Here is a 25,168-nt window from a genome sequence, read left to right on the forward strand (position 1 = left end):
CTCCCTGTAGCCCTCAGAAACCTCAGCAGTTTCCAGGGAAGTGAATTCTGGATCCAGACCCACAGCAGCACCTGTTGGCCATGAAAGGCTCCATGGAGCACGGGGGAGAGTCACTCCATTTCCTCAGAACCAGAGACTGGGCTTGAAGCAAGAGGAAAGGAAGTTAGACAGCTGGAAGGACTTACTGGCTGCTTACCGGGAGAGTGGGCCAGATTCTGAGCGAGGACATCCCTATGGTGGTTGCCCTCTGCTTGGGGCCACAGACTCTGACATAGCTGAGGACGGCCTGGCGGTGTTCCCGGCTGGTCTCCGAGGGCCTGGCCTTGGTGGAGGCTGGCGGGTGACAGGGAGACCCAGGGCAGGCGAGGGCAGGAGTGGGCCTGACCCAGAATCCTTGGTTTTCTAGCGACAGAGGGGTGGGGGAGGGTGCTAATGGAGGTGCCAGGTCTCCACTCCTCCTGACTACAGTTCTTTCCCATTCTGCCCCTAAGCCCTCCTGACTCAGCGCTGGAGGCAGCCTTGCTCTTCCCGTCAGGCTTCCGCCAGGGTGGGGGTGGGGGTCCAGCTCCTGCACAGGGGGCCCAGCAAGCGGCAAACAGGAAACAGGAGAACAAAACCGCTCCCTGGCCCCCACTCACCCTGGCCCTGCCTCACCCTCACCCTTCCTCCTCCCTTCCTTCTCCCTCCCTCGCTCCTGCCGGCCCTGTAGTCCTCTAGTCCCCCTCCCTCTGCCCTGGCCCTTCTCCTCCCCTACCCCTCCGTCTTCCCGCCTGCTGCTTCCCACTCTGTCCACCACTTGATCCAACCTCGACCCAACCTTGATCCAACCTCAGCAAGGGCTGTCCTTGCCGAGGACACAGGTGATGGGATGCGGGTGAGCAGGGGGAGCTACCCCTTCTGTAGGGTTCTCCCTTCTGATGACTGCCCTACAAGGGCCCAGCCCTATGGCTCTTCCTCCCCAAATTCCTAGATTTGGGGGCGGGGGGGGGGCAGGAGCTGCTCCCCAACCCCAGCCTCCCTTCCCTGGCTGCAGGCTAGAATTTGGGTAGAAGATCCACAGTTGGAGTGAGGGGCTCTGGGCTTGGAGTCCCATGCTGCCATAGCAAGCTAGGTGCTCTTGGGCCTCCATTTCCTTCCCTGAAAATTGGGTCATGGCAAGTGGCCCTGGGCCACAGCGAGTGGCTGTGGCGAGAAGCCACCGTGAACAAATGAGATAGAAAAGGTGGCGGTGATTGCACGCCCACTGGCCAAGGCCTCTACTGGCCCCACCCGGGAAGGGGCCTGGGAAGGGAGCCAGGAAGGGGAGGCAGGCAGGGTCTGCCATCAACATGGGCTTCCTGTCTGACTCACATGCTGGGGGTGGGGTGGGGGCCAGCTTGGAGCCCATTGTCAGCTTGGTGGTGGCCCCTCTGGGTGAGGCTAATGGGCAGGGTGGCCCCGGGGGAAGAGGGTTGGTCACAATCCCCTACAGGTGGTGACGGGGACTTCACCTGCAGCCTGAGGTTATATCGTAACTCTGGTATAAGAGTCCGTCTGCTCTCAGTGCTGGGCAGTGTGTGTGTGTGTGTGTGTGTGTGTGTGTGTGTGTGAACTGAGGGGGCAGAGCACCAGTGCATGGAGTATGTATCCTGGACAACACGTGCATGTCATCTGGCTTGCCTTCGTGGGTGTCTCTGTGGGGTGGGGTGTGTGTGGGGCGTACAGGTGAGTGCCTGGGGCGTCTGGTGTGCTTTTAAGGACACAGTGGGTATGCTTGCAAACGTGTCCGTGTGGGGTGCGTGGACCACATATGCACGGGAGGGTGTCCAAAGTGTGTGTGCATATGGAAAGGTGTCCACACACGATGTGCACGTGAGGGGAACAGTGTGTTTACGTGGGGTCTGTGGACAGAGGGAGAGTGAGTGTGTGTGGGTGTGGATGGGAGGGTAGCCGGTGTATAGGTGTGTGGGGGGTGTGGGTCCATACAGGGTGGGCAGGACTGTGTGCCTCCCTGAGAGGAACATGTGTGCACGAGTGAATGTGTGTTTCTCGGGCACAGCCAAGCTGGATGCGCGTGTGCACTGTCGAGTACAACGTGTGTGGGCCGGGGCAGTGTGCGTTTCCGTGTGAGCGGGAGGGTGAGGGTGTGTGTGTCTGTGTGTGCCCGTAGAGGGTGTGCAGTGTGTGGCTGCGCGGGGGCGCTGTATAGTGCCTCCCGCGCGCGCGTGTGGGGGTGGGGGGGATCTGGGCGGCCGCGCACAGGGGCCGCCCCGGAGGGGGAGGTGTCTGCCCTGCCACTCGGCGGCGTGTCCGGGCTCAGGCGCCTTCAGCCAAGAGGCTCCGGAGGCGCGGGAGGCGCGGAGCTGCCCCAGCCGTCCTGCCGCCATCCGCGCGGGCCGTCCGTCCCCTCGGGGCCCCTGGGTCCCGGGCCCGCGGCTCCGGGGGGCGGGCGGGGGCCTCCGGGGCCCGCCTGCCGCCCGGGGGGCCGAGGACGCCGCCGGCCGGGCGCCGTAGAGCGGCCGGGGGCCCCCGCGCCCCGCGCCCCTCTCCGGAAGCCGGGCCCGCGGCTCACTGGGGCGGGGGCGGCGGCGGCGGCGGCAGGGCCCGGGCCCGGGGGCCCCCTCCGGCCGCGGCGCTCGTGGGCAGCGCCGTGTGGCGCGTGGAACGCGCGGGGGCCGGGGGCTGGCGCTGGGAGCGCGCCGTCGGTGTGGACTGCAGCGCCCCGGAGCCGCGCTGCCTCTGGCTGCCCTGCCTCGTCCACAGGGACCGCCGCGCGCCGGGGCCGCGCCGGGCCAGGGTGAGCGCCGCTGGGGGGGAGGGGGGAGGCTGCCGGGCCGGGGCTAGGGGGCAGGGGTCCGGCCTCGACGGGGCGGGTGGGATCGGGCCACCAACTTCCTGGGATCTTTGAGCTGAGTGCGCCCTGCGTTGTGGGACCGATGCCCCAGGAGTGGGGAGTGAGCGAGGAGCTGGAGACACACGCGGGTGAGGGTGGCAGGTTGTGGCTGGGAGCTTTTCCCGGGGTGCTGGATGAGGACTGGCCAGTCTGGGTGGTGGCCTCCAGTGGCTCAAGCCTCTTGGTTTATAGGCAGTGGAAGGACGGAAGGGACCAGGGTTGTTTGAGGAGATGCCGGGGCATGGAATCCTGAGGAGTTTGGCTGGCAAGGACCCCGAGTCGGAGGCAGGCAAGGATCATACTAAGTGGACTGGTGGGCACCACTCCGCCCTCTCCCTGGTAGGGGCTGTGGGCACAGGGGCATGCACGGGTTTCCTGGTGGGCAAAGGAGGCAGAGGTGGCAGGTAATGAGTGATCTCAGGGTGAGGACTGACAGGGCTGGAGATAGGGGGTGGGGACAGTGTGTCTGATGTCCGGGATCGACCAGGCTGGTAGGGCGTGAGTCACAGTGGGCGCCGTGCCCAGCATGAACGCTGTGCTCCCCGCAGTGACCTCTTTATGCTCCTAGGGGGGAGGAGCAGGACTCCTGGGTTCTGGTTCCTGGTGTTGCCAACCCACCACGTGTCCAGTTCTGTCTAATTTGTGGCCCTGGGGCCATCTGCCCTCTTCCCACCATCAGTTGGTATTTCTGGATGTCTCTTTCGTTCCTGGCATGAGGGCGAGAGCATTTGGAGATGGATCTGGGCCAGGAGAGCCGTAATCAGTGATGTCCCTGTGTCCCCCGAGCGTCTCCCTCTCCATCCCCTTGTCTCTGTGCCTACCCCAGGGAGGCAGAGTTGTGGATGTGTGTGAGCTGAACCCCTCCCCAATCTAGTCACCTTTCTGTTCCCATTGCTGGCTCATTCTCTGTTTCTGTGTCCATCATCTCCCTCCCTGTAAAGATGAGAGCCAGACCCAGGGGTGTCCCAGGTCAGAGGGGAGGAGAGGAAATGTGTGAATAATAGTATGAAGCACTGAGGTTAAATCCAAGGAAGAACTTCCCACAGGGGAGCCATCAGGTCTGGCTGTCCATGGGGGCCGTGGTGTCTCCTCTTCAGGCCGGGGTGTGGGAGCTGTGGCAGGGGGATTACCACACTGACATTCTCAGGAACTGGTTGGAAGAGATGGGGGAAGGGGGACTGGAAGGAAGCATAAGAGGAAAGGGAGAGGCAGAGATAAGGGAGGGGGTGCCAATGGTGTTTGGGCCAGGAGGGGGCCTGAGAGAAGAAGGCCTGCCCGCTTCCCTGGGTTACATCCAGGCCCCTAGAGAGTGGCACCCCAGGCAGCTGGCAGCTCCAGGCAGGATGTGTGCTGGAGGAGGGGTGGGGGGCGTGCGGGGACCTGTCCCAGCCACTTCTCGTCACTGGGGCAGCTGGTGGCTTAAACCTTAATCCAGGACACCGGCAAAACAATGGGCCCTGCAAACAGCCTCAGCTCTGAGCCCCGGTGGAGGGCGTGCAGGGGGAGGCAGTCCACGCTGGGGAGGCATAGGGGCTTCTGGTAGGAGCAGGCAGGGGGGATCCGCCAGGCCCTCTGCTCTCCCTGATCAGTTCCTTGCCAGGTCAGCAGAGATAGGAAATCCAGGGGATTTCGGACCTCAGCAGAATTCCCAGAGAATTTTCTCCTCTGGACTCTTCGGACCCCCATGGGGGTGTGGAGCTCAGTGGACAGGCTGGGCTGGGGCTACAAGTGGAAGGAGCCGAGGGGCCATCGCTGGACCTCCTGCCCCATGCTGGAATCTCAGCCGCGGCCTCCCAGACTGGGGATCATCCAGCTTTGGCTTGAACCCTTCAGGAGAATGAGCGCTCACGTCCTCAGCTGGTAGTTTTCCAGACGGAGATGATGAGAATGGTCTCCCTGGCCTGGAGCTTCACTTGTTCCCTGTACCTTCCACCTTGGCTGTGTTCTCTGGGACTTCACGAAGCAAGCCTACTGCCCCTGTCATATTGTTCTTTAGTCTTCTGAAATTTGAGTCTCAAGTCTGCCTGACTACAACCCCACCTCCCACCCCAATACAGAAATCCCCAGCGAAGGGCTGGACCCAGGGCTCTCTTCTACCAGAAATGTGAACAGGCTGGCGGTGGGGTGGGGGGGGGCGGGGGGGGTGGATACACGAAGGAGCTTCTTAGCATCAGTACATCCAAGTGCCAATTTGAGCTTTCTCAAAAGCAGTTGGGCGAGGGAGAAAGGGGAACTTAATAGAGAAGGGGGGAGGCCCTCACCCCAGAACTGGGGCTTCCTCCATCCACATCCAGCCTGCCTTTCTTCCCCTGGAGACTCCGGGCTCGTGCCAAGGAGCGAGGGGGTTGAGGAGACTGTTGAGGGTGAGGGTGAGCCCTCTGAGGTTTGGATTAGGGCCCCCCAGACAGGTTAGGATGCCTGAGGTCGGGGGTTAAAGCCCCGAGGGAGGCATCCTGGCTTTTCACCAGGCAGCCCGCCCTTGTCTTCCGTCTTGGCCAATCTGCCGGCCGCCTCCCTGTGCACACAGGCATCTCTCTGACGCCCTTCTGTCACCCGCTTTCCCTCTCTGCGTCTGAGCAGGGAACCTGAGGTGAGCCCTCTCTCAGGCAGTGTCCACGCTACTCTCTCCCCCGCCCCAGAAACAGACCTGTGTGCACTCAGACCCTGGTCTTCAGACATCCCCTGCCTGTCATCTTGGGGAATCCCAAGTATTCCAGCGGGTCGGCCAGAGGGCAGCCGAGTATCTCCCGCCACCCCCACCCAGTTCCCCTCTCAGATCCGGTGACTGGCCAGGCCTCTGGCTGGGCTCCGGAGCTCCAGGAAGTCCCTTCAGTTGTCTGATGTCCAGCCCGCTCCCTCGTGGCTCTAGTCCCTCACCTGTTGCTGCCGCTGCTCCTGAAGGATGCTTGTGCGAGCCAGTCTGTGTGTGCGTGCGTGTGGGTGTCTGTCTGCAGCATATGTTGTGTGCGTGTGCCTGTGTGTGTAGGCATGTGTGGGAGACTCTGATCACGTGCGATCGTGTGCGCACGTGTTTGTCTACATAGCCTGTGTGTGTAGATTCATCTGTGCCTCCGTGTGTACCTTTGCACGTGAGTGTGCTTCTCTGGGTGTGCGGATGTGTCTGTCTGTGTGTGAGATTGTGCAGCAGGCGGGAATGAGCTCAGCTGGCAGCAGGCACTTCCCAGGCCAGAAGGCCCCGTGTCCAGATCCTGGAGCGTAAGAGGTGCTTGGCGAACATTTGCTGAGCCGACCTGATTGAGAACCTGGCTGGCGGCAGGGAGTTACTTCCCTGGGAGCAAAGGTGCCATGAGGGGCTTGAGGGGAGAGAAAGAAGCAGCTTTGGACTGACGAGCGAGGGAGAGGAAGGAAGGGGGTGAGGAGGAGGTCGGGGAGCAGGGGAGCTTGCGTGGAACCCCAGGGCCCTTGCCCCCCTCCCCCTCCCCCGCTCCAGGCCCTCCCCCTGGCTGCAGGAGGCAGTGTGCACACCTGGGAGTGTGGGTCACATGGCCACTCAACCCTGGTTCCCTGTGCTTCCACAGCTGCCGCTGGGCCCGAGAGATGGGTGCTCCCCTGGGCGCCCCCTCCCCTGGCAGGGGCCGCGGACACTGCTGCTGTGCAAAAGTCTCCAGGATGGCTTTGGCTTCACCCTGCGCCACTTCATTGTGTACCCCCCTGAGTCAGCCGTGCACTGCAGCCTGAAGGTACACCCACCTTGCCCGCTGCCCTTGCCCGTCCTGAGGAAGCTTCAGTGGGGGGAAGGGAGGTTCGTCTGCACTGTCCCCTCCACAGCCCTTCTTCCGTGGCCTTGGGAGGAGGGTCCCTGAGAGGCCGGGGCAGCCCTGGCTGGGTCACTGGCACTGTACGATTGTGGAAGAGATCCCTAACTGCCCTGGGTTTGGTCTTCCCAGGAGAACGGTGAACGGTTCAGGGCGATGAACTTGGGGGTGGGGGAAGCCAGGACGCTCACACGCACGCCCAGACTCTTGGCCCCTGAAAACTGAGCCGCCTTCTCGAAGAGGTGAAGTTCCTGGGACCCCTTGTCCTGTGGCCACTTCTGAGCTGGCTTTGTTGCTCCCTCCCTAGCCTGAGCTCTTGGGCAGTCCATCCTAAAACACCTCTGGGACTCCTCCCAGAGTGCCCCGGGCCCTGCACTCACCTCGGCTCTGGGCTCTGGGTGCTGGAGAGCGCCAGGCCGGGAGGGGGGCGCCCTGGGTTCTAATCCTAGTGGAGCTCTTTACTTTGGTCTCACTCACTGGTCACTTCTCCTGCTGTAATGTGAGGGCGTCTATGTACTTGACCCCCACGAGCCCTTCTGGCCGTAGTATAAATGTCAGGTTCTCTGTGCCTAACCTACAGTGTGGGCTGGGGGCGGGCCAGGCATGCGGGAAGAGCGAGGATCGAGGATCGAGATCCTCGGCAGGAACTGGGGCTTCCCAGGAGGGCCCCCCTCCCTTCCCCCACCTCTTTCCCAGCAGGGCCTGAGACAGACTTATTTTGGAGTCAATGAACCTGTTACTCCCCCCCGCCCTCCTTCAGGGCTGAGACCAGCTGTTTGGGGCTCTCCTCTGGGGAGCTTGGTCCCACCTGCCAGAGAACCGGGGCCTTGGGTTTCACTGCCTATGTCTGTGTACTTGCATGGCTCTCTTTGTGTGCACTTGGGTGCCCAGTATGTGGGTCATACGCATGCATGTTTGTGTATGTAGGCGTGGGTAGACAGGTGTCTCTAAATACACGTCTTCAGTATGTGTCCCTGTGCGCTCTCATCCGTGTCTCAATCCGGGAGCACCTGCGTAAACTATTCCCATTGGCTGCAGCCGTGCTTAAGAGTGTAAGTGGGGGCTGACGGTGTGTGAGAGGGGCACAGCCCCCTGCCCCTTGATGCCCAAGGACACCAACCTTCTAGTTCCCTGGAACCTCCAGTCCTTCCTTTCCTCTTCTCCCAGAATGTCCCTCCTGCCTGGCCCCTGCCCCCTTTTCTCAGGGGGCCCTGCTGAGGGGTGACCGGGGCGGAAGCAGCCTGAGTGGCCTAGGCTGGGTGATAGACCTGTTTCAGAGAGACCTCGCTCACGTGGGGCGCTGGAAGACCCTGGGCGGGGCAAGCCAGGGGTGGATTCCATCCCCTTTCCAGAACCTGCCTAGGGCTGGGAGCCTGCAGGGAGCTCAGCCGTCTAAATGCATCCATCTGCCTTTGCCACCCGCTCACTGTGCTGTCAGCTCACATCAGCAGGCGCGCACCCCACACAGGGAGGGCAGGGGCAGAGGGACTGCTCTCCAGCAGTGCCCCACAGCCTTCATGTCCTGGCTGGGGTGCCAGAGAGTCCTGGGTTCCAGCCCTGGCTCGGAGTGGCCCTGGATAAGTCACGCTCTGTCATCTGTGGTAGAATGGATGGTCTGTGGACAGGGGTAGATACGATGATGCTAAATGTCGGCTCCAGCTCTGATGGGGGACCCTGTCTCGCTGGCCTCCTTTCCCTCATTCCAGTTCCCTCCCCAGATCCAGCACCCTCCCTCTCACTACCAGGATGACCCCAAAGGTCTCCCTAGTGGGTCTCCTGGACTCCATTTCTTAGCCCTGCCGGATGCTAGAACCCTGTTCCCTCACTGGTATGTCACATCCACTCTCTCCCACCCAAGAACCTTCACTGGCTCCCTCTTTCTGTCCTTTCAAAGCTGAATGCTTTAGTCTGACTTCTGTCACTTGCTGGTGTTGCTTTCTTTCTCGCGTCGGCTCAGCTGATGCTGTCCTACAAATGCTTGTTTATTTCTGCTGCCCAGCGCCTGCGTACTCCCCTCCCCTCACCCAGACCTCCCTCTCCCCTCCCTCCTCAAACTTGCCTTAAAATCCCCTCCCCCAGAGGGGTGCTAATCAGCCTTCCCTTCCCATTCTCTGAGAGCTGATAGCCACTGTTTGCACTCGTCATGCCTGCTTATCTGTGTCTGCCTGTGTGTCCTCTCTCTGTGCGTTACGTTTAGTGCCTCCTTCATTGGGCTTGGAGCTCCCCAAAGGAAGGGGTCATGGGTCCCCCACTGGATTGGGGGCGAATGGCTGAAATACAAGGTGGTGGGATCAGCAGTCATGAGAGGGGGTTAGTGTTATTGGGGACCATTGCATGGGGCTTGATGACCGTCCCCACTGACACCCCTCCTGCCTCATCTGGGCACCAGGCTAGTTGAAGGAAGATAAGAGGGGAGGCCTTGGGTGGGGGACATCGAAGGGCCCGCCCAGGTGGAGCCACTGAGGGCTGGACCCAGGCCCCACACCCACCTCTCTGTCCCCTGCAGGAGGAAGAGAATGGAGGCCGAGGAGGAGGTAAGGAGTGGTGGGGGTGGGGCCCAGGGCTGGGGCTGAGCTGGGGCCCGTTTTCCAGCTTCTGTTTCTCTCTCGCTACCCAAGTCAGCCTGGGTTTTGCTGCCTGCCCTCCCACCGCCCCCAGCCCTGACTGCTGTCCAGTCTTTGCTCTTCTCTGTGTCTGTGCTTTCTCTCCTCAATCCTTTTTCTTTTCTTTTCTTTTCTTTTTTTTCCTTTTCTTTTTCTTTTCTTTTCTTTTCTTTTCTTTTCTTTCCTTTCCTTTCCTTTCCTTTCCTTTCCTTTCCTTTTGTTTTTTTTAAGAATCCAAGAGGCAGCACATTTATTCTGGGCTTTAGGGGAGAGCTCCCTGAATTTCATTCCTACTCGTCATCACCAGTGACATGAGGACAGATCTTGGGCCCACCAAGGCCCTGTGGTCCCTTCGATGCTTCCTTTCTTTTCTCACATTTGTCTCCCTCTGAGCCTGTCTGTTCCACACTGGGGGTGGTGCTCTGGGGAGCAGATGGCTTTCTAAGACCTGGCCTCTGCCCTGGAGTTACTCCCAGCCTAGGCTGAGGCACAGACACAGGGCGGCAGAGCCTGGGGGCTGGTGGTAGGGTGCAGCTGACCAATGGCTGTCCTCAGAGATGGAGACGCTGGGGTCCTGTTGGGTGTGAGGGGAGCCCTGAGGTCTTTATCTTACCAGATGTGGGCCTGCCTCCCCTGGCTGTCACCCTCGCTATCCCAAAGGGCCCCTTTCTGCCACCCGGGGTATTCAAGGCAAAACTCCTTTTTTAAAAAAAATTTTTTTTCAATGTTTATTTATTTCTGAGACAGAGAGAGACAGAGCATGAGTAGGGGAGGGGCAGAGAGAGAGGGAGACACAGAATCGGAAGCAGGCTCCAGGCTCCAAGCTGTCAGCACAGAGTCCGACGCGGGGCTCGAACTCACAAACCGTGAGATCATGACCTGAGCCGAAGTTGGTTGCTCAACTGACTGAGCCACCCAGGTGCCCCAAGGCAAAACTCCTTTAACGGGCAGACTTCTTTCTCTGCCATTGGGGCTTCTGCTGGGCAGTTGTGGTGACACTCCTGAGCCTCATCGCAGAGGCCCCTGGGGGCAAGGGGAAGAGCCAGCTGACCTAGAACAGGCCCCTTTCTCTGATGGAGACAGTTAGCAGCTGGGGTGTAATGTGATGTCATGAGGGGGTGAGTACTCATCTCAGGATCTTCAGGCCTCTGCTTAGAATCCTCTGCCCCTAGGGAAGGGGGTGGGGTGGGAAGTGTGGGCATGAGTGTCTGTGAACCTCAGGGCCTTTCTGCAGCTTTCCCCAGGTCTGTGGGTGTGGGCATTCTGCACGTGTGGGTGTCTGCCCCACTAGACAGGGACCTTCACGAGGTCAAGGCCCATATCTGTCCATCCTTTTCAGTCTACTTTCTGGCACAGTGCTGGGATGAAAGCACCATTTAAGGAGTGATTCTGTGCGTCCGCGAACGTGTTTTCCCCACACTGGTCTTTGTTCTCCCAGGGGCGGATCCTCTTGTCTTATCCTATACATCCACGTCTCTGTGAATGGGTGGGTCCGTGTTTGTGTCCGTGTGAGTGTGACCGTTCTCTGAGTGTGTGTCCCCTGTGTGCGTAGCTGTGCATGGGTGTGACCTTCAGCAGCCACCCCCAGCTAACCTGGCTGATGCTCACCAGGACCCTCCCCCCGGCACCACCGCCTGGAGCCCATGGATACCATCTTTGTCAAGAATGTGAAGGATGATGGCCCCGCCCATAGAGCGGGCCTTCGCACCGGTGAGCTGTCCTTCTCTGGGTCTCTTCCACCTGCTCTCTGGTTAGGATGGGATTCTCAGATCCAGGTGTTGGGGAAGGCCCTGTCCTGGCGCTGTCATCCATGCCTGGTGCAGGGGTTCTCAGGAGGGGCCATGGTCACCCGTTGGCCTGCTCACATGTGGTTCTGCCCCCCCTTTCCCCAGGAGACCGGCTGGTGAAGGTGAACGGGGAGAGCGTCATTGGGAAGACCTACTCCCAGGTCATAGCTCTGATCCAGAATAGGTGAGTGCCCCCTGCCTCCCTTCTCCTGTAATAGCTCCCAGCACGCTCATTGAGTCCCTGCACACCACCCCCTTGACCCTGGGGTTGCCCTGGCGACCAGGATCCCTGTTCTCCCAGACCCTGTTGCCTCAGCCTGGCCTGACCCCCTGCCCTGTCTCTGTAGCGATGATACCCTGGAGCTCTCCATCATGCCCAAGGACGAGGACATCCTCCAGCTGGTGAGTCCTGCCCTGCTGTCTGAGGCGGAGGGGCCCTGGGGCCTGGGGGCGGGATACATCTCTCCTCCTTGGGGCCTCCCTTCTGCCTTCGGGAGGCAGAGAAGAGTGTAGGGCGCCGCACCAGTCCGGCACTGCCCAATCAGGGATGCCAGGCCCATCCCTGGGCTGGGGCCGGTTGTTGCTTCATTCAGGGCTGCTCTGTGCTGGGGGAGGGGGAGGTGCTGGCCTTGGCAGGCAGGATTCCTGCCAGAGTATCTGGAAGGAGGGTGGCCCAGCGGGCCCTGCCAGACTGGCACGTTCTTGTCGGCTCCCAAGAGACTGTTCTCCACACCCCCTCCCTGCCTGGCCCCGAGTGAGCATGTCTTCTGTAGCTGTGTCCACACACACACACACACACACACACACACGCAGACTTACACACGCCTACGTAGGCTATCTTTCTGTGCACACCGACCCCAGGACTGTCCCAGAGCCCAGGGCAGTCCTCTCTGCCCAGTGTCCAATTTCCTGATCTCATGGGTCTTAGCCAGATGCCAGCTTGCTTGCCCCCAAGGTCACTGCCCCCCTGGGGGAAGGCTGAGGGCCAAACCCAGGAGGCCCTGGGAGCCGGGCTGGCTTCTGCCCTGGATGTGCTCTCATAATCACTGTAATCACGGTGCCATGCTTGGCACCCTGCCCCTCTGGGAACCTCCACCCTCTGACCTGGATTGTCCCCTTGCCCTTCCTGGGGAGGGGGAGGTAAGCCTCGAGGCCCAGAGAGGTGGATGGCTCTCCACAAGTCTCAAAGGCCCACTTCCCCCAGGCCGAGGCAAGGAAAAGCCAGGAGGGGGTGACAGGGCGGGATCTAAGGCTGCCCTCCATCTCACCAGCTGGAGGAGGAGGAGGGGGGCAAGGGGTGGGGAGAGCAGCAGCCTTGAGCTCTGTTACCGGGGTTCGAGGTTCGGGTGGGCTGGTGGCCCTAGATGTCAGCCTCTGGGGCCCTCCGCTGGCCCCCTCCATCCTAGGCCAGCCAGAGGGTGGGGCCCAGGCATTCCTGTGGTTGCGAGCCAAGGCTGGAGGCCAATGGGGCCGCGGCAGCTGCTGACGCCACCGCCGACGCGGCGAGGCCCCTCCACACCCATCTTCCCCTCCCTCCTCCTCCTGCCAGCCAGCCGCTGAGAGAGAGAGAGAGAGAGAGAGAGAGAGAGAGAGAGAGAGAGAGAGTGTGCCCGCGCGAGCGCGAGCCGGTGGGGGGCCGAGGGCAGCCGCTGGGAGGGCAGACTGGGGGTGGAGGACAGAGGTGGGGCCAGCACAGTGGTCAGTGGGGGTTCACCCCCCGGCCAGGGAAGGCGGAGGCTGGCCACGATGCTGTCGCCAGCGCCTCCGCCGCCGCCGCCGTGGTGATGCGGGGAGCCTGGGGAGCCGGCAGGATGGCAGGAGGGAGAGGTATGTGAGTGTCTCCCGGCTGGGTGTGTGGGTCCGAAGGGGGCTGAGTGTGAGTATGGGGGGGTGTGGTCTAACTTGTCCTCATCACATGATGTGTGTGCCTGGTACTGGAGGTGTAGTTTATATGTGTCTCATTGTGTTTCGCTCTGTGTATGTGTGTGTGTGTGTGTGTCTTTGGGTGTGTATTTTCCAGTATCTCCTTGTGGTGTGGCACGCACATGCGCGTGCGCGTGGGAGCGTGTGTGTGTATGTGTGTATTGTGTTTCACTCTCCCACCCTTTGATACTTCACCCTGAGAGACGCCCCTGGGCACCCATCAAGGGCCAGGCTAGGCCAGGGCCACAAGGCCTCTGTCCCTAGGGGCTGCCTCCTTTTTTGGCTGGGCCTGGGCACCGGCCCTGTCACTCCTCAGCAATGCAGCGTCAGCCTCGGCTCCCAGTGCCAGATTCCAGGCCTGGGGCGGCAGAAGGTGGCCTGAGGCCCCTTAGACGGTCTGGCCCCTCCCCCAAGCCTGGCCCAGAGGGAGCAAGAGGTGGGCAAGTTTCTCTTCACTCCGGAGGCCTAGGAGCCAGGCCCTGGCTCCCCGTCCAGGGGACGGAGGGACGGCGGGGCTTTCCCAGCCCCCGCCCACCCCCAGCCCACCCCGCCGTGGACACACCCCTTGGTCAGCTGCCGTCTCTGTCTTCTGCCACCTTGACTGGTCTCTGGTGGGTTTTCCCAGCCCAGCCCGGGGGGCTGTGGGCACTGTTGGATGTAAGGCAGCAGGGAGGCGGCTGAGGCCAGCATGGGGGAGGACCCCAGAAAACAGATGTTGGAATGTTTGTGGCTACAGGCAGTCCTTGTCATAAGTCTTAGAGAAATCCTGGCTGTTTCTCTAGTGAGAGAGAGAGGGAGAGAGAGAGAGAGAGAGAGACAGTGAGAGAGTGTGTGTGTCTGTGTGTGTGTGTGTGTGACTCTCAAAGGCCTCTAATTTCTTTGTTCTCTCCCTCCCTCCCCCCGACTCTCTTTGGAGCATGCCTTCCGGCTCCCACCCACTCAGGGCCCCCCTGCCGCTTGGTCCTTTCCCTCAGTCCACTTCTCTAGGGTCCTGATCTCCCAGGGCTGATGTAACTCCGCCCTGTGGGACTTGTCCAGCCCTGCTCACCTGCCTCTGTGTCCCCGGCCAGGCCTACTCCCAGGATGCCTACCTGAAGGGGAACGAGCCGTATTCTGGGGAGGCCCGGAGTATCCCAGAGCCGCCTCCGATCTGCTACCCTCGCAAGACTTACGCCCCGCCAGCCCGGGTCTCCACCTGGGCCACTATGGTGCCTGAGCCCCTCTCAGCACTGCCCAGTGACCCCCGGAGTCCTGCCGCCTGGAGTGACCCGGGGCCCCGCGTCCCTTCTGCCACCCGTACCCATCCGGACAACTCTTCCTTGGGGATGAGCCAGCCCCGCCCCAGCCCTGGTGCCTTCCCCCGCCTCCCCTCGGAGCCCCGGACTCCCCGTGCCTTTCCTGAGCCTGGCAGCCGGGTGCCCCCCAGCAGACTGGAGTGCCAGCAGGCTTTGTCACACTGGCTGTCAAACCAGGTACCCCGCAGGGCGGGGGAGAGACGGTGTCCTGCCATGCCCCCCCGCGCCCGCAGTGCCTCCCAGGACCGGTTGGAGGATGTGACTGCCCACCGCCCATGGCCCTGCTCCACCTCCCAGGGTGCCTTGAGCCAGTTGGGTCAGGAGGGCTGGCACCGAGCTCGCTCAGACGACTACTTGAGCCGGGCCACCCGCTCAGCCGAGGCGCTGGGTCCAGGAGCACTGGTGTCACCCCGTTTCGAGCGCTGTGGCTGGGCTTCCCAGCGTCCGTCTGCCCACACCCCTGCCTGCCCACCCAGGGACCTTCCTGCGCCCCAGGCCCCACCCCCGCCTGGTCTGCAAGGCCTGGATGACATCGGCTACATCGGGTACCGGAGCTACAGCCCATCATTCCAGCGCCGGACTGGCCTCTTGCACGCACTCTCCTTCCGGGACTCACCCTTCGGGGGGCTACCCACCTTCAACTTGGCTCAGTCCCCTGCATCGTTCCCGCTGGAGGCCTCCGAACCACCCAGGGTTGTGCGCCCAGAACCCAGCACCCGGGCTCTGGAGCCCGCCACCGAGGATCGCCGCGACGAGGTGGTCCTGAGGCAAAAGCCTCCCACGGGCCGGAAGGTCCAGCTGCCCTCCGCAAGACAGATGAACCTTGGGTTTGGTGAAGAGTCCCCAGAGCCAGAGTCCAGTGGGCGAGTGGAACGCCTGGGCAGGAAGGTGGCCCCTTTGGCCACTACTGAAGACTCTCTGGCTTCTATCCCCTTCATTGGTGAGTGACAGTAGAGGTGACTGTCTTGGGAGACTGGGTCGTCTGTGCCCTGTTTTACCCCACCCACCTGTCAACCATGGGCAAAACTCTGGGTTGAGTGCCGATTTCTCTGTTTGTCCGTCTGTCTGTCTGTCCATCCATCCGTCCTTTTGTTCTCTCCTGCATCCTGTCACCCTTCCTTTCATTCATTTCTCCCCCAGCCGTCTTTCTTTCCTCCCTCCCTCCTTCCTTTCATCCTTCATCCACCCGTCCGCCCACCCATCCATCACTTCTCTTCTTTTCCTCCTCCCTTTCTTCTTCCTCCCTTTGTTCATTCATTCTTCCTTCTCGTCTTCCATCATTCTTTCTTTTCATCCTTCCTTCCACCCTTGCTTTCTTCTATCCTTCCTTTGTTCCTTTTACTTTTTGTTCCTTCCACCCACCCTCCACCCATCCATTCATCCAACAAATATTTGTGTCAGGCACCGTGCTAGGCTTCAAGCTCTTCTGGAGCGTGTGGTCCAGCAGCCGGACAAATGATCAGACAAGAACAACCCCATGGTGTGTGTGTGTGTGTGTGTGTGTGATGGGAGTACAGGGGACTCTAGGAGACAGAGAAGGGTGACATGGTCCAGACTGGGGCATGGTAGCCAAGGAGAGAATCTTAGAGGAAGGAGATTAGGGCTAAGATTTAAAGGATGAGAAGGAGTTAGGGGGAGAACGTAAAGGGAGAGAATAGAATATGCCAAGAACCCTGACGTGAGAGAGGAGGGTGCCTTTCGAGGTTGCCAGAAAGGGTCCAGAGGGGCTGTGTCAGTCTCTGGGGAGTTGGGGACATTATCCTGAGAACAGAGGGGACACTGAGAGTTTGCTGCCTGTGGAACAGATGTTGGATAAGGGAGAGGCAAGAGAGAGGAGAGACAGGGTGGTTCCCAGGTTTCTGGTCTACCTAGAGGATTGTGCCTCACCCCTACATCGGGAATGAGAGTGGGGCAGGAAAAGGTTTAAGGTTTGCTGACTGTGTCTATGAGGGAGCAGGATAGGCTGGGCTGGGTCTAGGGGCTTGAGATAAAGACCAGATACAAGATCATGAGACTGGGACCAGAAGTGGAGCGACAGTACCTGGAACTGAGCAGGGTGAGCTCACCCTATGGTGGTCATGGGAGTGAGGGAGAAGAGGCCAGGCCAGACCCAGCCCTGGCCTCCCCTGGTCAGCTTTCGGTCAGAGTGGGCAGACACAGCGTCAGTAATTTCCCAGTGTGAGGGGGAAACGTAGCGCCTGCCCTCAGGGAGCCCCCAACTGACGGAGGAGACCGTCCTTATCCTCAAGAGACCCCCGGTCTGGTGGGGGAGATAGTCCAAAGCTCTCAGGAGCCCAGTCCAGGGAGGGTGGCTCAACCTCAGGCCTGGGTGTGAAGGAGGAGGCAGGGGCGGAGCCTCCATGCTCACAGTCTGGGGATGGGGGGGCCCTTGGCCACGGGCGTATTGCCAGCAGGGCCTCGGAGGACCTGAGCCTTGGGCACGTGGTCTGGGCCAGGACGCGAGGCTGGGGGCGGGGGGCAGGCAGGTTTAGCTTTCTGCCACCTTTATCCACCACTCCCCTCTGCTTGCAGATGAACCCACCAGCCCCAGCATTGACCTCCAAGCCAAGCATGTCCCTGCCTCCGCTGTGGTCTCCAGCGCCATGAACTCAGCCCCCGTCCTGGGCACCAGCCCATCCTCCCCAACCTTCACCTTTGCCCTTGGCCGCCATTACTCCCAGGACTGCAGTGAGTGCTCCCTGAAGCCCTTGCCCCGTCCTTTCCCTGGCTGCCTGGTCCTCAGGGGTCTCTGCTGGGCTTGCTGCCTGATGTATGGCCTCTTCTTGCCGGCTTCTGCTACTCCAGGGGCCCCGTGGGTGATCACCTCCTGGCCCTGCCCAGACAGGAGGGCTCCAGGGAAGCCCTGGTCCTCCTGCTGACCCTGTGGGTGGCTTTGCAGGTAGCCTCAAGGCCGGCCGCCGCTCCTCCTACCTGCTGGCCATCACCACAGAGCGCTCCAAGTCCTGTGACGATGGGCTCAACACCTTCCGGGAAGAGGGCAGGGCTCTGAGGTGAGGACAACGTGTGGCCGTCACAGCCACCCTGACTGGGCTGGGACGGGGCTCTCGGCCCTGGTGTCCTCTATGCCCCCCAGGCAATGAGCTCCCTCCCTGGAAGGCTTCTGAGCCTTGGGATTTGAGGAGAAGTCCTAGCTGTGCTTCCTACCTCCCTCACACTCAGTTCTCACTCGCCAGGCGCCTGCCAAACCGAGTACCCAGCCTGCGGATGCTGCGAAGCTTCTTCACTGATGGGGTGAGTGGTGAGCGTGTGTGGGCGAGAGTGTCCGGGGAGCTGGGGAGGGACCGATGCCTCGGCTGTGGAGCCCCGTCTTGGGGTGGGTTTCTAGGCCTCTGGCTCCCAGGGCGGGAAGTGGTCTACTCTGGCTCCTGTGTCCCTCCCCCACCCCCCAACCCTGTAGGCGAGCCCCTGGTGTCAGCTATATGGGCTATGTCATCACTTAAAGACACCCGCACCCTCCACCCACCCAAGGCCTTGGTCCGTATCGTTCCCCCACTTAGAATGCCCTTTCCACACACTCCCCTCCACAGCCACATGACTCACCTTTTAATTCCTTTTTTTTTTAATTTTAATTTTTTACATTTATTTATTTTTAAGAGACAGAGAGGGACAGAGCATAAGCGGGGGAGGGGCAGAGAGAGAGGGAGTCACAGAATCCGAAGCAGGCTCCAGGCTCTGAACTGTCAGCACAGAGCCCGACGTGGGGCTCGAACTCACAAACCGTGAGATTATGACCTGAGCCGAAGTCGGATGCTTCACCGACTGAGCCACCCAGGCGCCCCTCACCTTTTACTTTCTTCGGGTTTGTCTCCACCTTTTCTGAGATTTTAGCCTTCACCCCTGACATGTGATGCCTATTTTCTCCTTAGCACTTCTCATGTGATACAGTTTATGCATCTGTCCCCTCTCTTGCTTGTCTCCCAGATAGAATGTAAGCTCTGTGAGGGCAGGGATTTCGTTTCGTTTGCTTGCTCCCTGTGGGTACCAAAAACTGCCTGCACAGGGTGGCCTGGGGCAGTATTTGTGTGGTGTCTTCAGGGGAGGGGGGACACTGGAAAGGAGGGGGACGCAGGACTGAGAGTGATGGACAGGCTGGAGTTTCCAGGCTCAGACCCTGGGGAGACGTGGGGTCAGTTCTGAAATGGCCTTAACTCTTCGTGATTACGGGTAGACTAGAAAAGCCACTTGATTTCAAACCCTCGGTATCTTTGGTTCATTTAACACCTTGAGGATATTGTCACCTGGCTTATTCCTTATCGCTTCCTCTGCTTACTTAACTCTCCCTTGACCTGTCACTTCTGTTGCTGGAGTCGTGTTGACACTATCACTTCCTCTGTTTAACTCCTTGTGGACATGACTACATGCTCCACTAACTCAGCCTTTGTTGATGTTTCCACTTCCTCTGTTTATTTAACTCCGTGTTGTCACAATCACTTCCTTTGTTTCCTTAGTTGCTTCAAGTCCATAAAATTAAAGGAGGTACCAGATTGGCTTTTCTAGCGTGGTGAGACATGTGGTCGGCAGGTCATAGCCTTTCTTCCTTTCTGGCTTCCTCGGCACATACGTCCCATGACCTCAGCGCGGTGGTTCAGAGAGGGCAAGCGGGGCCTGTGAGGCCACACAGCACAGCAGAGTGTAGCCCAGGCATCCACCAGGCCCGCGTGGCTGTGCGAGGTCCATGGGCCTTCTGGCATGCTGGCACCGTGGGAGCCCCCCTAAGTTGCCCTCCGTTGTGTCCCTGCAGTCCTTGGATAGCTGGGGTACTTCCGAAGATGCTGATGTTCCTTCTAAGCGACACTCAACCTCTGACCTCTCGGACGCAACCTTCAGCGATATCAGGAGAGAAGGCTGGTTGTATTATAAGCAGGTCCTCACCAAGAAGGGGAAGGTAAGGTGGTTGGCAGCCTGAGGTGGAGGTGGATGGATGCTGTCTCCGGCAGAACTCTCCGGCTTTTATACCCGCCCCACAGCCTCTGGAGCCAGAGGGAACCAGCTGAGGCTGTAGCCTGAGGGGTAGAGGTTAGATGTTAGGAAGAACTTCCTGGGGGGCATAAAGAACTCACGAACAAGAGGGGTTAACCAGAGAGGTCGTCTCTGCTGCTGTGGGAGGGATCTGGTCAAACTGTGCCTGGAATTCTGACAGAACCATCCCACAGTGATCCTTGGTTGGCTGATCGCCCCAGAAAGGGTTACTGGGGGCTCACGGAAAATGAAGGAGCAAGGCCAAGGTGATTCTTTCGGAGGAGCTGAGACCCCAAAAGAAGGCAGACGTTAGCCTTTTCGGGGCCTTGCGGGGCCAGCTAAGCTTTTAGGCTTTATCCTAAGAGCCACTGAAGCCCCTGGGGTCTCTTTCATTTGGCTTCCTGGGGAATGAATTAGAGAGGGGCCCCGGCTGGGGCCGGCTGGAGGCAGGAGGACCAATTAAGGGCGACCACAGCGACGGCTGGGCATGCAGGTGGCAGGGGGAGACAAACAGGATCCCAGAGCGAGGAGGCCGGGGCCCTGGGTCCACGGAGGCGACGCGGCCCGGGCGAAGCTGAGCGGAGCGGTTAGCATCGACCTGGGCTTGGCCCTTGCCTGCATCATGAATTGCCCGGGGGAAGCTTGGGTGACTCACCCGCCTATGACTCAGTTTCCTCGTCTGTAAATAGAGCTAACAACAATCCCTAGCATATACACCTGTTGCTGAGAATTAAACGAGATGATCTCAGCAAAAGTGCACCCAGTGCCTGGCACGGGGAGCTGCTAGTCCTCTGCTATTAGTTGAATTTTCCACCCCGCCTTCTGGGGGTCTTGTACCTGGAGAGAATGTAAGCTTTGAAGTCAGACAGACTGGGAGCTCCTGCCCAGCCACTTATCCAGCATATGGTTTTGGGCAAGCCCCTTAACCTCTGTACCTCACTCTTCTGATCTGTAATGTGGGGACAGTGCCATTCTACGTCCCGGGCTGGTGGGAGGTGAAGTGAGATGTATGGGCCAGGTGGGGCTGGCATCCATCTGTGCCCTCATCCAGTCCACGATAATGACCGAGTGCCTGCCATGCTCCCGATTCTCGGTTGAGGTTCTGGGTATTTAGTGGTGTGGGAGGCAGGCCATCCTGCCCCGCTGGGGCTCAGGACAAGCAGAGGAAGCACCCGGTGCATAATAGTTGCCAGCCCACGACTGTCAGGACTGGAGAGCTGAGCCGAATGGCACGCAGTAGGTGACCCCAGCCTATGCGGGGTTGGGGGAAGGTGTCGGGGAGGCTGTGACATGAAGGGTGTGTGAGAATCCACAGAACAGGGAGGGGGTGGGAAGTGCTCTGACAGTGGAGATGCCCTCCTGGATGGTCTGGGAGAAAGGAACAGAGGGCGTGCTGGGTGGTCGCGAGCCAGGTGAGAGGTAGAAGCCGAGGTGGGGAGTCAGGTGCCTGCTTCGGGACCTCATCCCCCAGGGCAAGCCTTTGCAGGGGTTTAGATGGGGATGGGAGGTGTGTAAGCCCAGGAGGCAAGGATCACATCTGTGATAGGAGGTGACCATGCCATTGCCGCTGTCCAGGTGAGCGAGGGCGAGGGCTCTAAGGTCGTGGCATGGGGCGGAGGGAAAGGGACAATTTAGAGACACTGAGGGACCGATGGGTTTGGCTTGCTGATGGCTGGGAGGTGAGGGAGGGTGGAGGAGGCAGATGATGGCTGTGGGGGCGATGGGGCCTTCCCCTGAGCCACAGGGCACTGGAGGGGCAGGTTGGTGAGTGGAAGCCAAGGGTTCCTTTGGGGACTTGTGGAGTCCAAGGGCCCTGGGTCATGCCCCGGCGGGGGTGTCCTGGGTTCAGAGGCTCTAGGGCTGGGGCACCCAGGAGGGAGTCTGTCAGGGTGTGCACTTGTAGCCACAGGTGTGGGAGCACTGAGGGAGGAGGCGAGAGACTGGCTGCACCTTGAGAGGAAGTGGGGAGAGCAGACCGAAGAGGAAAGCCAGCAAGAGGGCAGGAGGGGTTGCCTAGGAGGGCAGCAGGGGCCAGCTGTGTGAGCTGAGGAAGGGGAGATGGACCCTTCCAGCCCCAAGTTTGAGCTCCTCTGAGGGCCAGGGTAGAACTGCTGACTCTGGCCTGCGAGGTGGCCCGTCCCCCAGCTCTGGATGGCCCCAGGCAGCCGCACCACAGTGTCTCCCAGGCAGGGACGGGAACTGGGCCCTTCCTGCTCACTGACCGGTACTGGAGGACAGGGGCTTCCACTCCTGGCTTGGCCAGGACCCGATTTCACTTGTCCCCTCGGTGCTGTGGCCTGGGAGTTAGGAGAGGGGTCATTAAGTCAGCTTCGGGCCCTTAGTCTGTCCAGGGAACTGATGTCCAGCCGGATGTTGTCCGCTCTGGCAAGTCTAGCCTCTCCCGGGTAACCCCCACCCAGCCTCCAGGCTCTTTCAGAGACCATTCACTGTCAGGCAGAGGGAGGTAGGTGTGACAGGTCCCGGCAGTCACAGACCTACCATTTGAGCAGGATGTAACCTTGGGAACTGGCTAGTTCACCTTTCATTTACCAGTAGGGAACACTGATGCCAAGGGAGGGGGCTTGACTTGTCCAAGGTCACCTAGTTGGTTCGGTCTCAAAGGGTCATCTTGTTGGGGCGCCTGGGTGGCTCAGTCAGTTAAGCGTCCAACTTCGGCTCAGGTCATGATCTCACGGTCCGTGAGTTCGAGCCCTGAGTCGGGCTCTGTGCTGACAGCTCAGAGCCTGGAGCCCATTTCAGATTCTGTGTCTCCCTCTCTCTCTGCCCCTCCCCTGTTCATGCTCTGTCTCTCTCTGTCTCAAAAATAAATAAACATTAAAAAAAAATTTAAAAAAAAAAAGGTCACCTTGTCACCCCCCCCCCCCCCCACTCTGACATAAGAAATTCCCCTGGAGGGGCGCCTGCGTGGCTCAGTGAGTTAAGCATCTGACTCTTGACTTCGGCTCAGGTCACAATCTCATGGTCGTGAGATCGAGCCCCGAGTCGGGCTTTGTGCTGAGCTTGGAGCCTGCTTGGGATTCTCTCTCCCTTTCTCTCTGCCCCTCCCCACTTGCACGCCCACTCTCTCTCTCTCAAAATAAAAATATGAACATGAAAACAAATTCCCCTGAAGGGTCATGTCATTTCCTGCTCTGACAATCCTGTCTGGGTCCAGCAGGTCTGTGGTGGTGGCCAGGGCTCATGGTCAGATGTGGCCGTGTTACCCGCCAGCCACAGAGTTTCCTCATCTGGCTCGTTCTGAGGGCAGAGGCCCCTGTTGGATGAGTGGTAGGTAGGCCACCGGTGCAAGGAAGGGAGCCCAGGGCCTGATGGGGGAGAGCCTCTGCCCTCAGGGTGCTCCGAGGATGATTAATTCATTAATTCATTTATTCAATAAATATTGATGAGCACTTACCCTACGCCTGTGGAGGCTGTAGGCTCTTGGCTAAGGATGTGAGAGGACAGACCAGTTCCCGGCCCCCAGGAGCTTCCCATTTACTGGAGAAATCTGCAACCAGCATTAAGCGGAGGTTACAGTAAGCACTCAGGAAAAATGAACAGGGTGATGTGAATTGCCTTTAATTCTGGAGGTAGCAGGGAGCTGCCTTTATTAAAAAAATGGTCAGTGGGGACTCCTGGGTGGCTCAGTCGGTTGAGCGTCTGATTCTTGATTTCAGCTCAGGCCATGATCTCACGGTTCGTGAATTCGATCCCCTTGTTGGGCTCTGTGCTGGCGGTGTGGAGCCTGCTTGGGGTTCTCTCTCTGCCCCTCCCCAACTCATGCACGCTCTCCACTCCCCCCACCCCCCCACCCCCCGCCTCAAAATAAATAAATAAATGTTTTTTTTAAAAAAGAAAGAAAAAATGGTCAGCGAAGTCCTCACTGAGGAAGTGACGTTTGTGACATTTGATCTCAGATCTAAAGGGCAAGAAGGAGGCCACATGGAGAAGTGAGGGAAGGGGCTCTGGCCAGAAGGGACAGCAAGAAAGAACAAAGGCCCCAAGAAAGGAAAGGGTTGGCTTGTTCACTAGAGAAGGGCCCCTGTGTCTTGACACAGCGAGAAAGAAGTCGGTGGAGAAGCTGAGTTTGGAGGGGGAGAGACACATCATGAAAGTTCTTGGGTTTGATTCCAGTGGCGGTGGGAACCTACCAGGCAGTGCTACGCAGGGGAGAGACACCATCTCGCTTACATTTTAAAATGGTGGCTGCAGGGGCGACTGTCTGACTCAGTGGGTAGAGTGTGTGACACTGGATCTCAGGGTCGTGAGTTTGAGCCCCACGTTGGCACAGAGATTACTTAAAAAAATGGTGGCAGCTGTGGGGTGGAGAGTGGATTGCAGGAGATGAGGGTGGGGACTGGGAGGGTTTGTGTAGTTGTCCAGGTAAGAGGTGTTGGTGATATAGACAAGGTGGTAAATATCGGGAAAAGGTGGAGACAGGTGGTATTTTGGAAGCAGCACAGGTATGACTTCCTGATGGGTTGGATGTCAAGGGTGAGGAAGGAGGGGGGCGGTCAAGGGCAAGTCCTAGTTTTCTGGGCAACTGGGTGGATGTGTTGAGCTGGAGAAGTTGGGGAGGGCTGTGGAGGAATAAGTTTGGTGACAAAAATCAAGTACCCTGTGGAGTGCCTATGAGACATGCACATGGGGACACTGAGTAGGCAGTGGGAGGTGCAGGACTGTGGCTGGGGGGTGGGGGGTCGGGGGAGGATGCTGGACCAGGGATACATTTGGGAATCCCCATCAGTAGACAGATGGGATTTAAAGCCACAGGTGTGGATGACATCACAGGAGAGACATTCAGGGAAAGGGGAGCCCAGGGCAAAGTTCTGGAGCTCCCCCTCCTGTAGGGCAGGGGCTTAGCCTCCGCTCTAGAGTCATGTGGGGCCCCATGATTCTTTGTTGTGGGGGGCTGTCTTGGCCATCGGGGCGTGTTTAGCAGCACCCTTGGCCTCTACCCACTAGATGCCATAGCACGTCTCCAGGTGTGACGACTGAAAATATCTCCAGATAAATGTCCTCTGGGGACCATTCGCTCCAGTTGAGAACCGCTGATGAGAGCATGTTGTGGGGGGGGGGGTTGGGGTGGGGGGGAGAAAACCAATGGAGGAGACTGAGAAGGAGCCAGTGGAATGAGGAGGAAAACCAGGAACCACGGGGTCCCGGATGCCGAGAGAGGGCTTGGAGAAGGAAGGAGCTGCAGGCTAGTAACGTGCCTCAGAGAGGCTAAGGAAAAGGCCAGGCCGGACGGAGAAGCTGCTTCGGCAGCACGAGGGGCCAGAGTGACTTTATGAGTGGCCTCTGAGACCAGGATACAGAGTCGAGTCTTGAACGAGGGGCAGACAAGCTGGGAGAGCAGGTGCGGTGGGGAATTCTTGATCAGTTTGCTGCGCAGGGGGCAGTGTGTGGACTTAGGAACGGCTTTACAAGGATTTTATGTAAGGTGGGCTAGGCTGGGTGAGGGCCTCGCTGCTGCTGTGGGGGCATTGCTGACCAGATGCTGTTGATGCTAGTTTTTTGTTTTTTTTTTAATGTTTATTTTTGAGAGAGACAGAGACAGAGTGTGAGCGGGGGAGGGGCAGAGAGAAAGGGAGACAGAATCTGGAGCAGCCTCCAGGCTCTGAGCAAGCTGTCGGTACCGAGCCTGACGCTGGGCTTGAACTCACGAACTGCGCGATCATGACCTGAGCCGAAGTGGGAGGCTTTAACTAACTGAGCCACCCAGATGCCCCGTTGATGCTAGTATTGATTGATTGATGGATTGATTTTTGAGAGCGCGAGAGAGAACTGGAGCAGGGGAGGAGCACAGAGAGAGGGAGACAGAGGATCTGACGAGGGCCTCACCAGCTGTGAGATCGCGACCTGAGCCGAAGTCGGATGCTAGTGTTTAAAGATGCTGGTGTTTAAAGGAAGGTTGGGGGACTGAGAACGG

The 25,168-nt window shown here is 59.5% G+C and overlaps 1 protein-coding gene across 8 annotated transcripts in view; it reads left to right on the plus strand.

Annotated features, from left to right (window-relative positions):
* ARHGAP23 (Rho GTPase activating protein 23) overlaps nt 1-25,168 on the plus strand; it is a 79,835-nt gene that overhangs the window by 26,337 nt on the left and 28,330 nt on the right. For 4 of the 8 annotated variants that reach the window (XM_027033926.2, XM_053212809.1, XM_027033925.2 and 1 more), the window contains exons 2-11: nt 6,412-6,573; nt 9,155-9,182; nt 10,863-10,961; nt 11,144-11,222; nt 11,386-11,440; nt 14,032-15,196; nt 16,789-16,944; nt 17,156-17,267; nt 17,451-17,508; nt 19,019-19,162. In XM_027033926.2, the coding sequence (XP_026889727.2) occupies nt 6,412-6,573; nt 9,155-9,182; nt 10,863-10,961; nt 11,144-11,222; nt 11,386-11,440; nt 14,032-15,196; nt 16,789-16,944; nt 17,156-17,267; nt 17,451-17,508; nt 19,019-19,162 (2,058 nt within the window). Of the gene's footprint in view, nt 1-2,618; nt 2,777-6,411; nt 6,574-9,154; nt 9,183-10,803; nt 10,962-11,143; nt 11,223-11,385; nt 11,441-12,655; nt 12,866-14,031; nt 15,197-16,788; nt 16,945-17,155; nt 17,268-17,450; nt 17,509-19,018; nt 19,163-25,168 lie in introns of those variants that run through there. The other 4 variants (XM_027033927.2, XM_027033928.2, XM_053212810.1 and 1 more) reach the window with 4 other exon arrangements.

Source organism: Acinonyx jubatus, chromosome E1 (genome assembly GCF_027475565.1).
Source record: "Acinonyx jubatus isolate Ajub_Pintada_27869175 chromosome E1, VMU_Ajub_asm_v1.0, whole genome shotgun sequence".
Classification (NCBI taxonomy): domain Eukaryota; kingdom Metazoa; phylum Chordata; class Mammalia; order Carnivora; family Felidae; genus Acinonyx; species Acinonyx jubatus.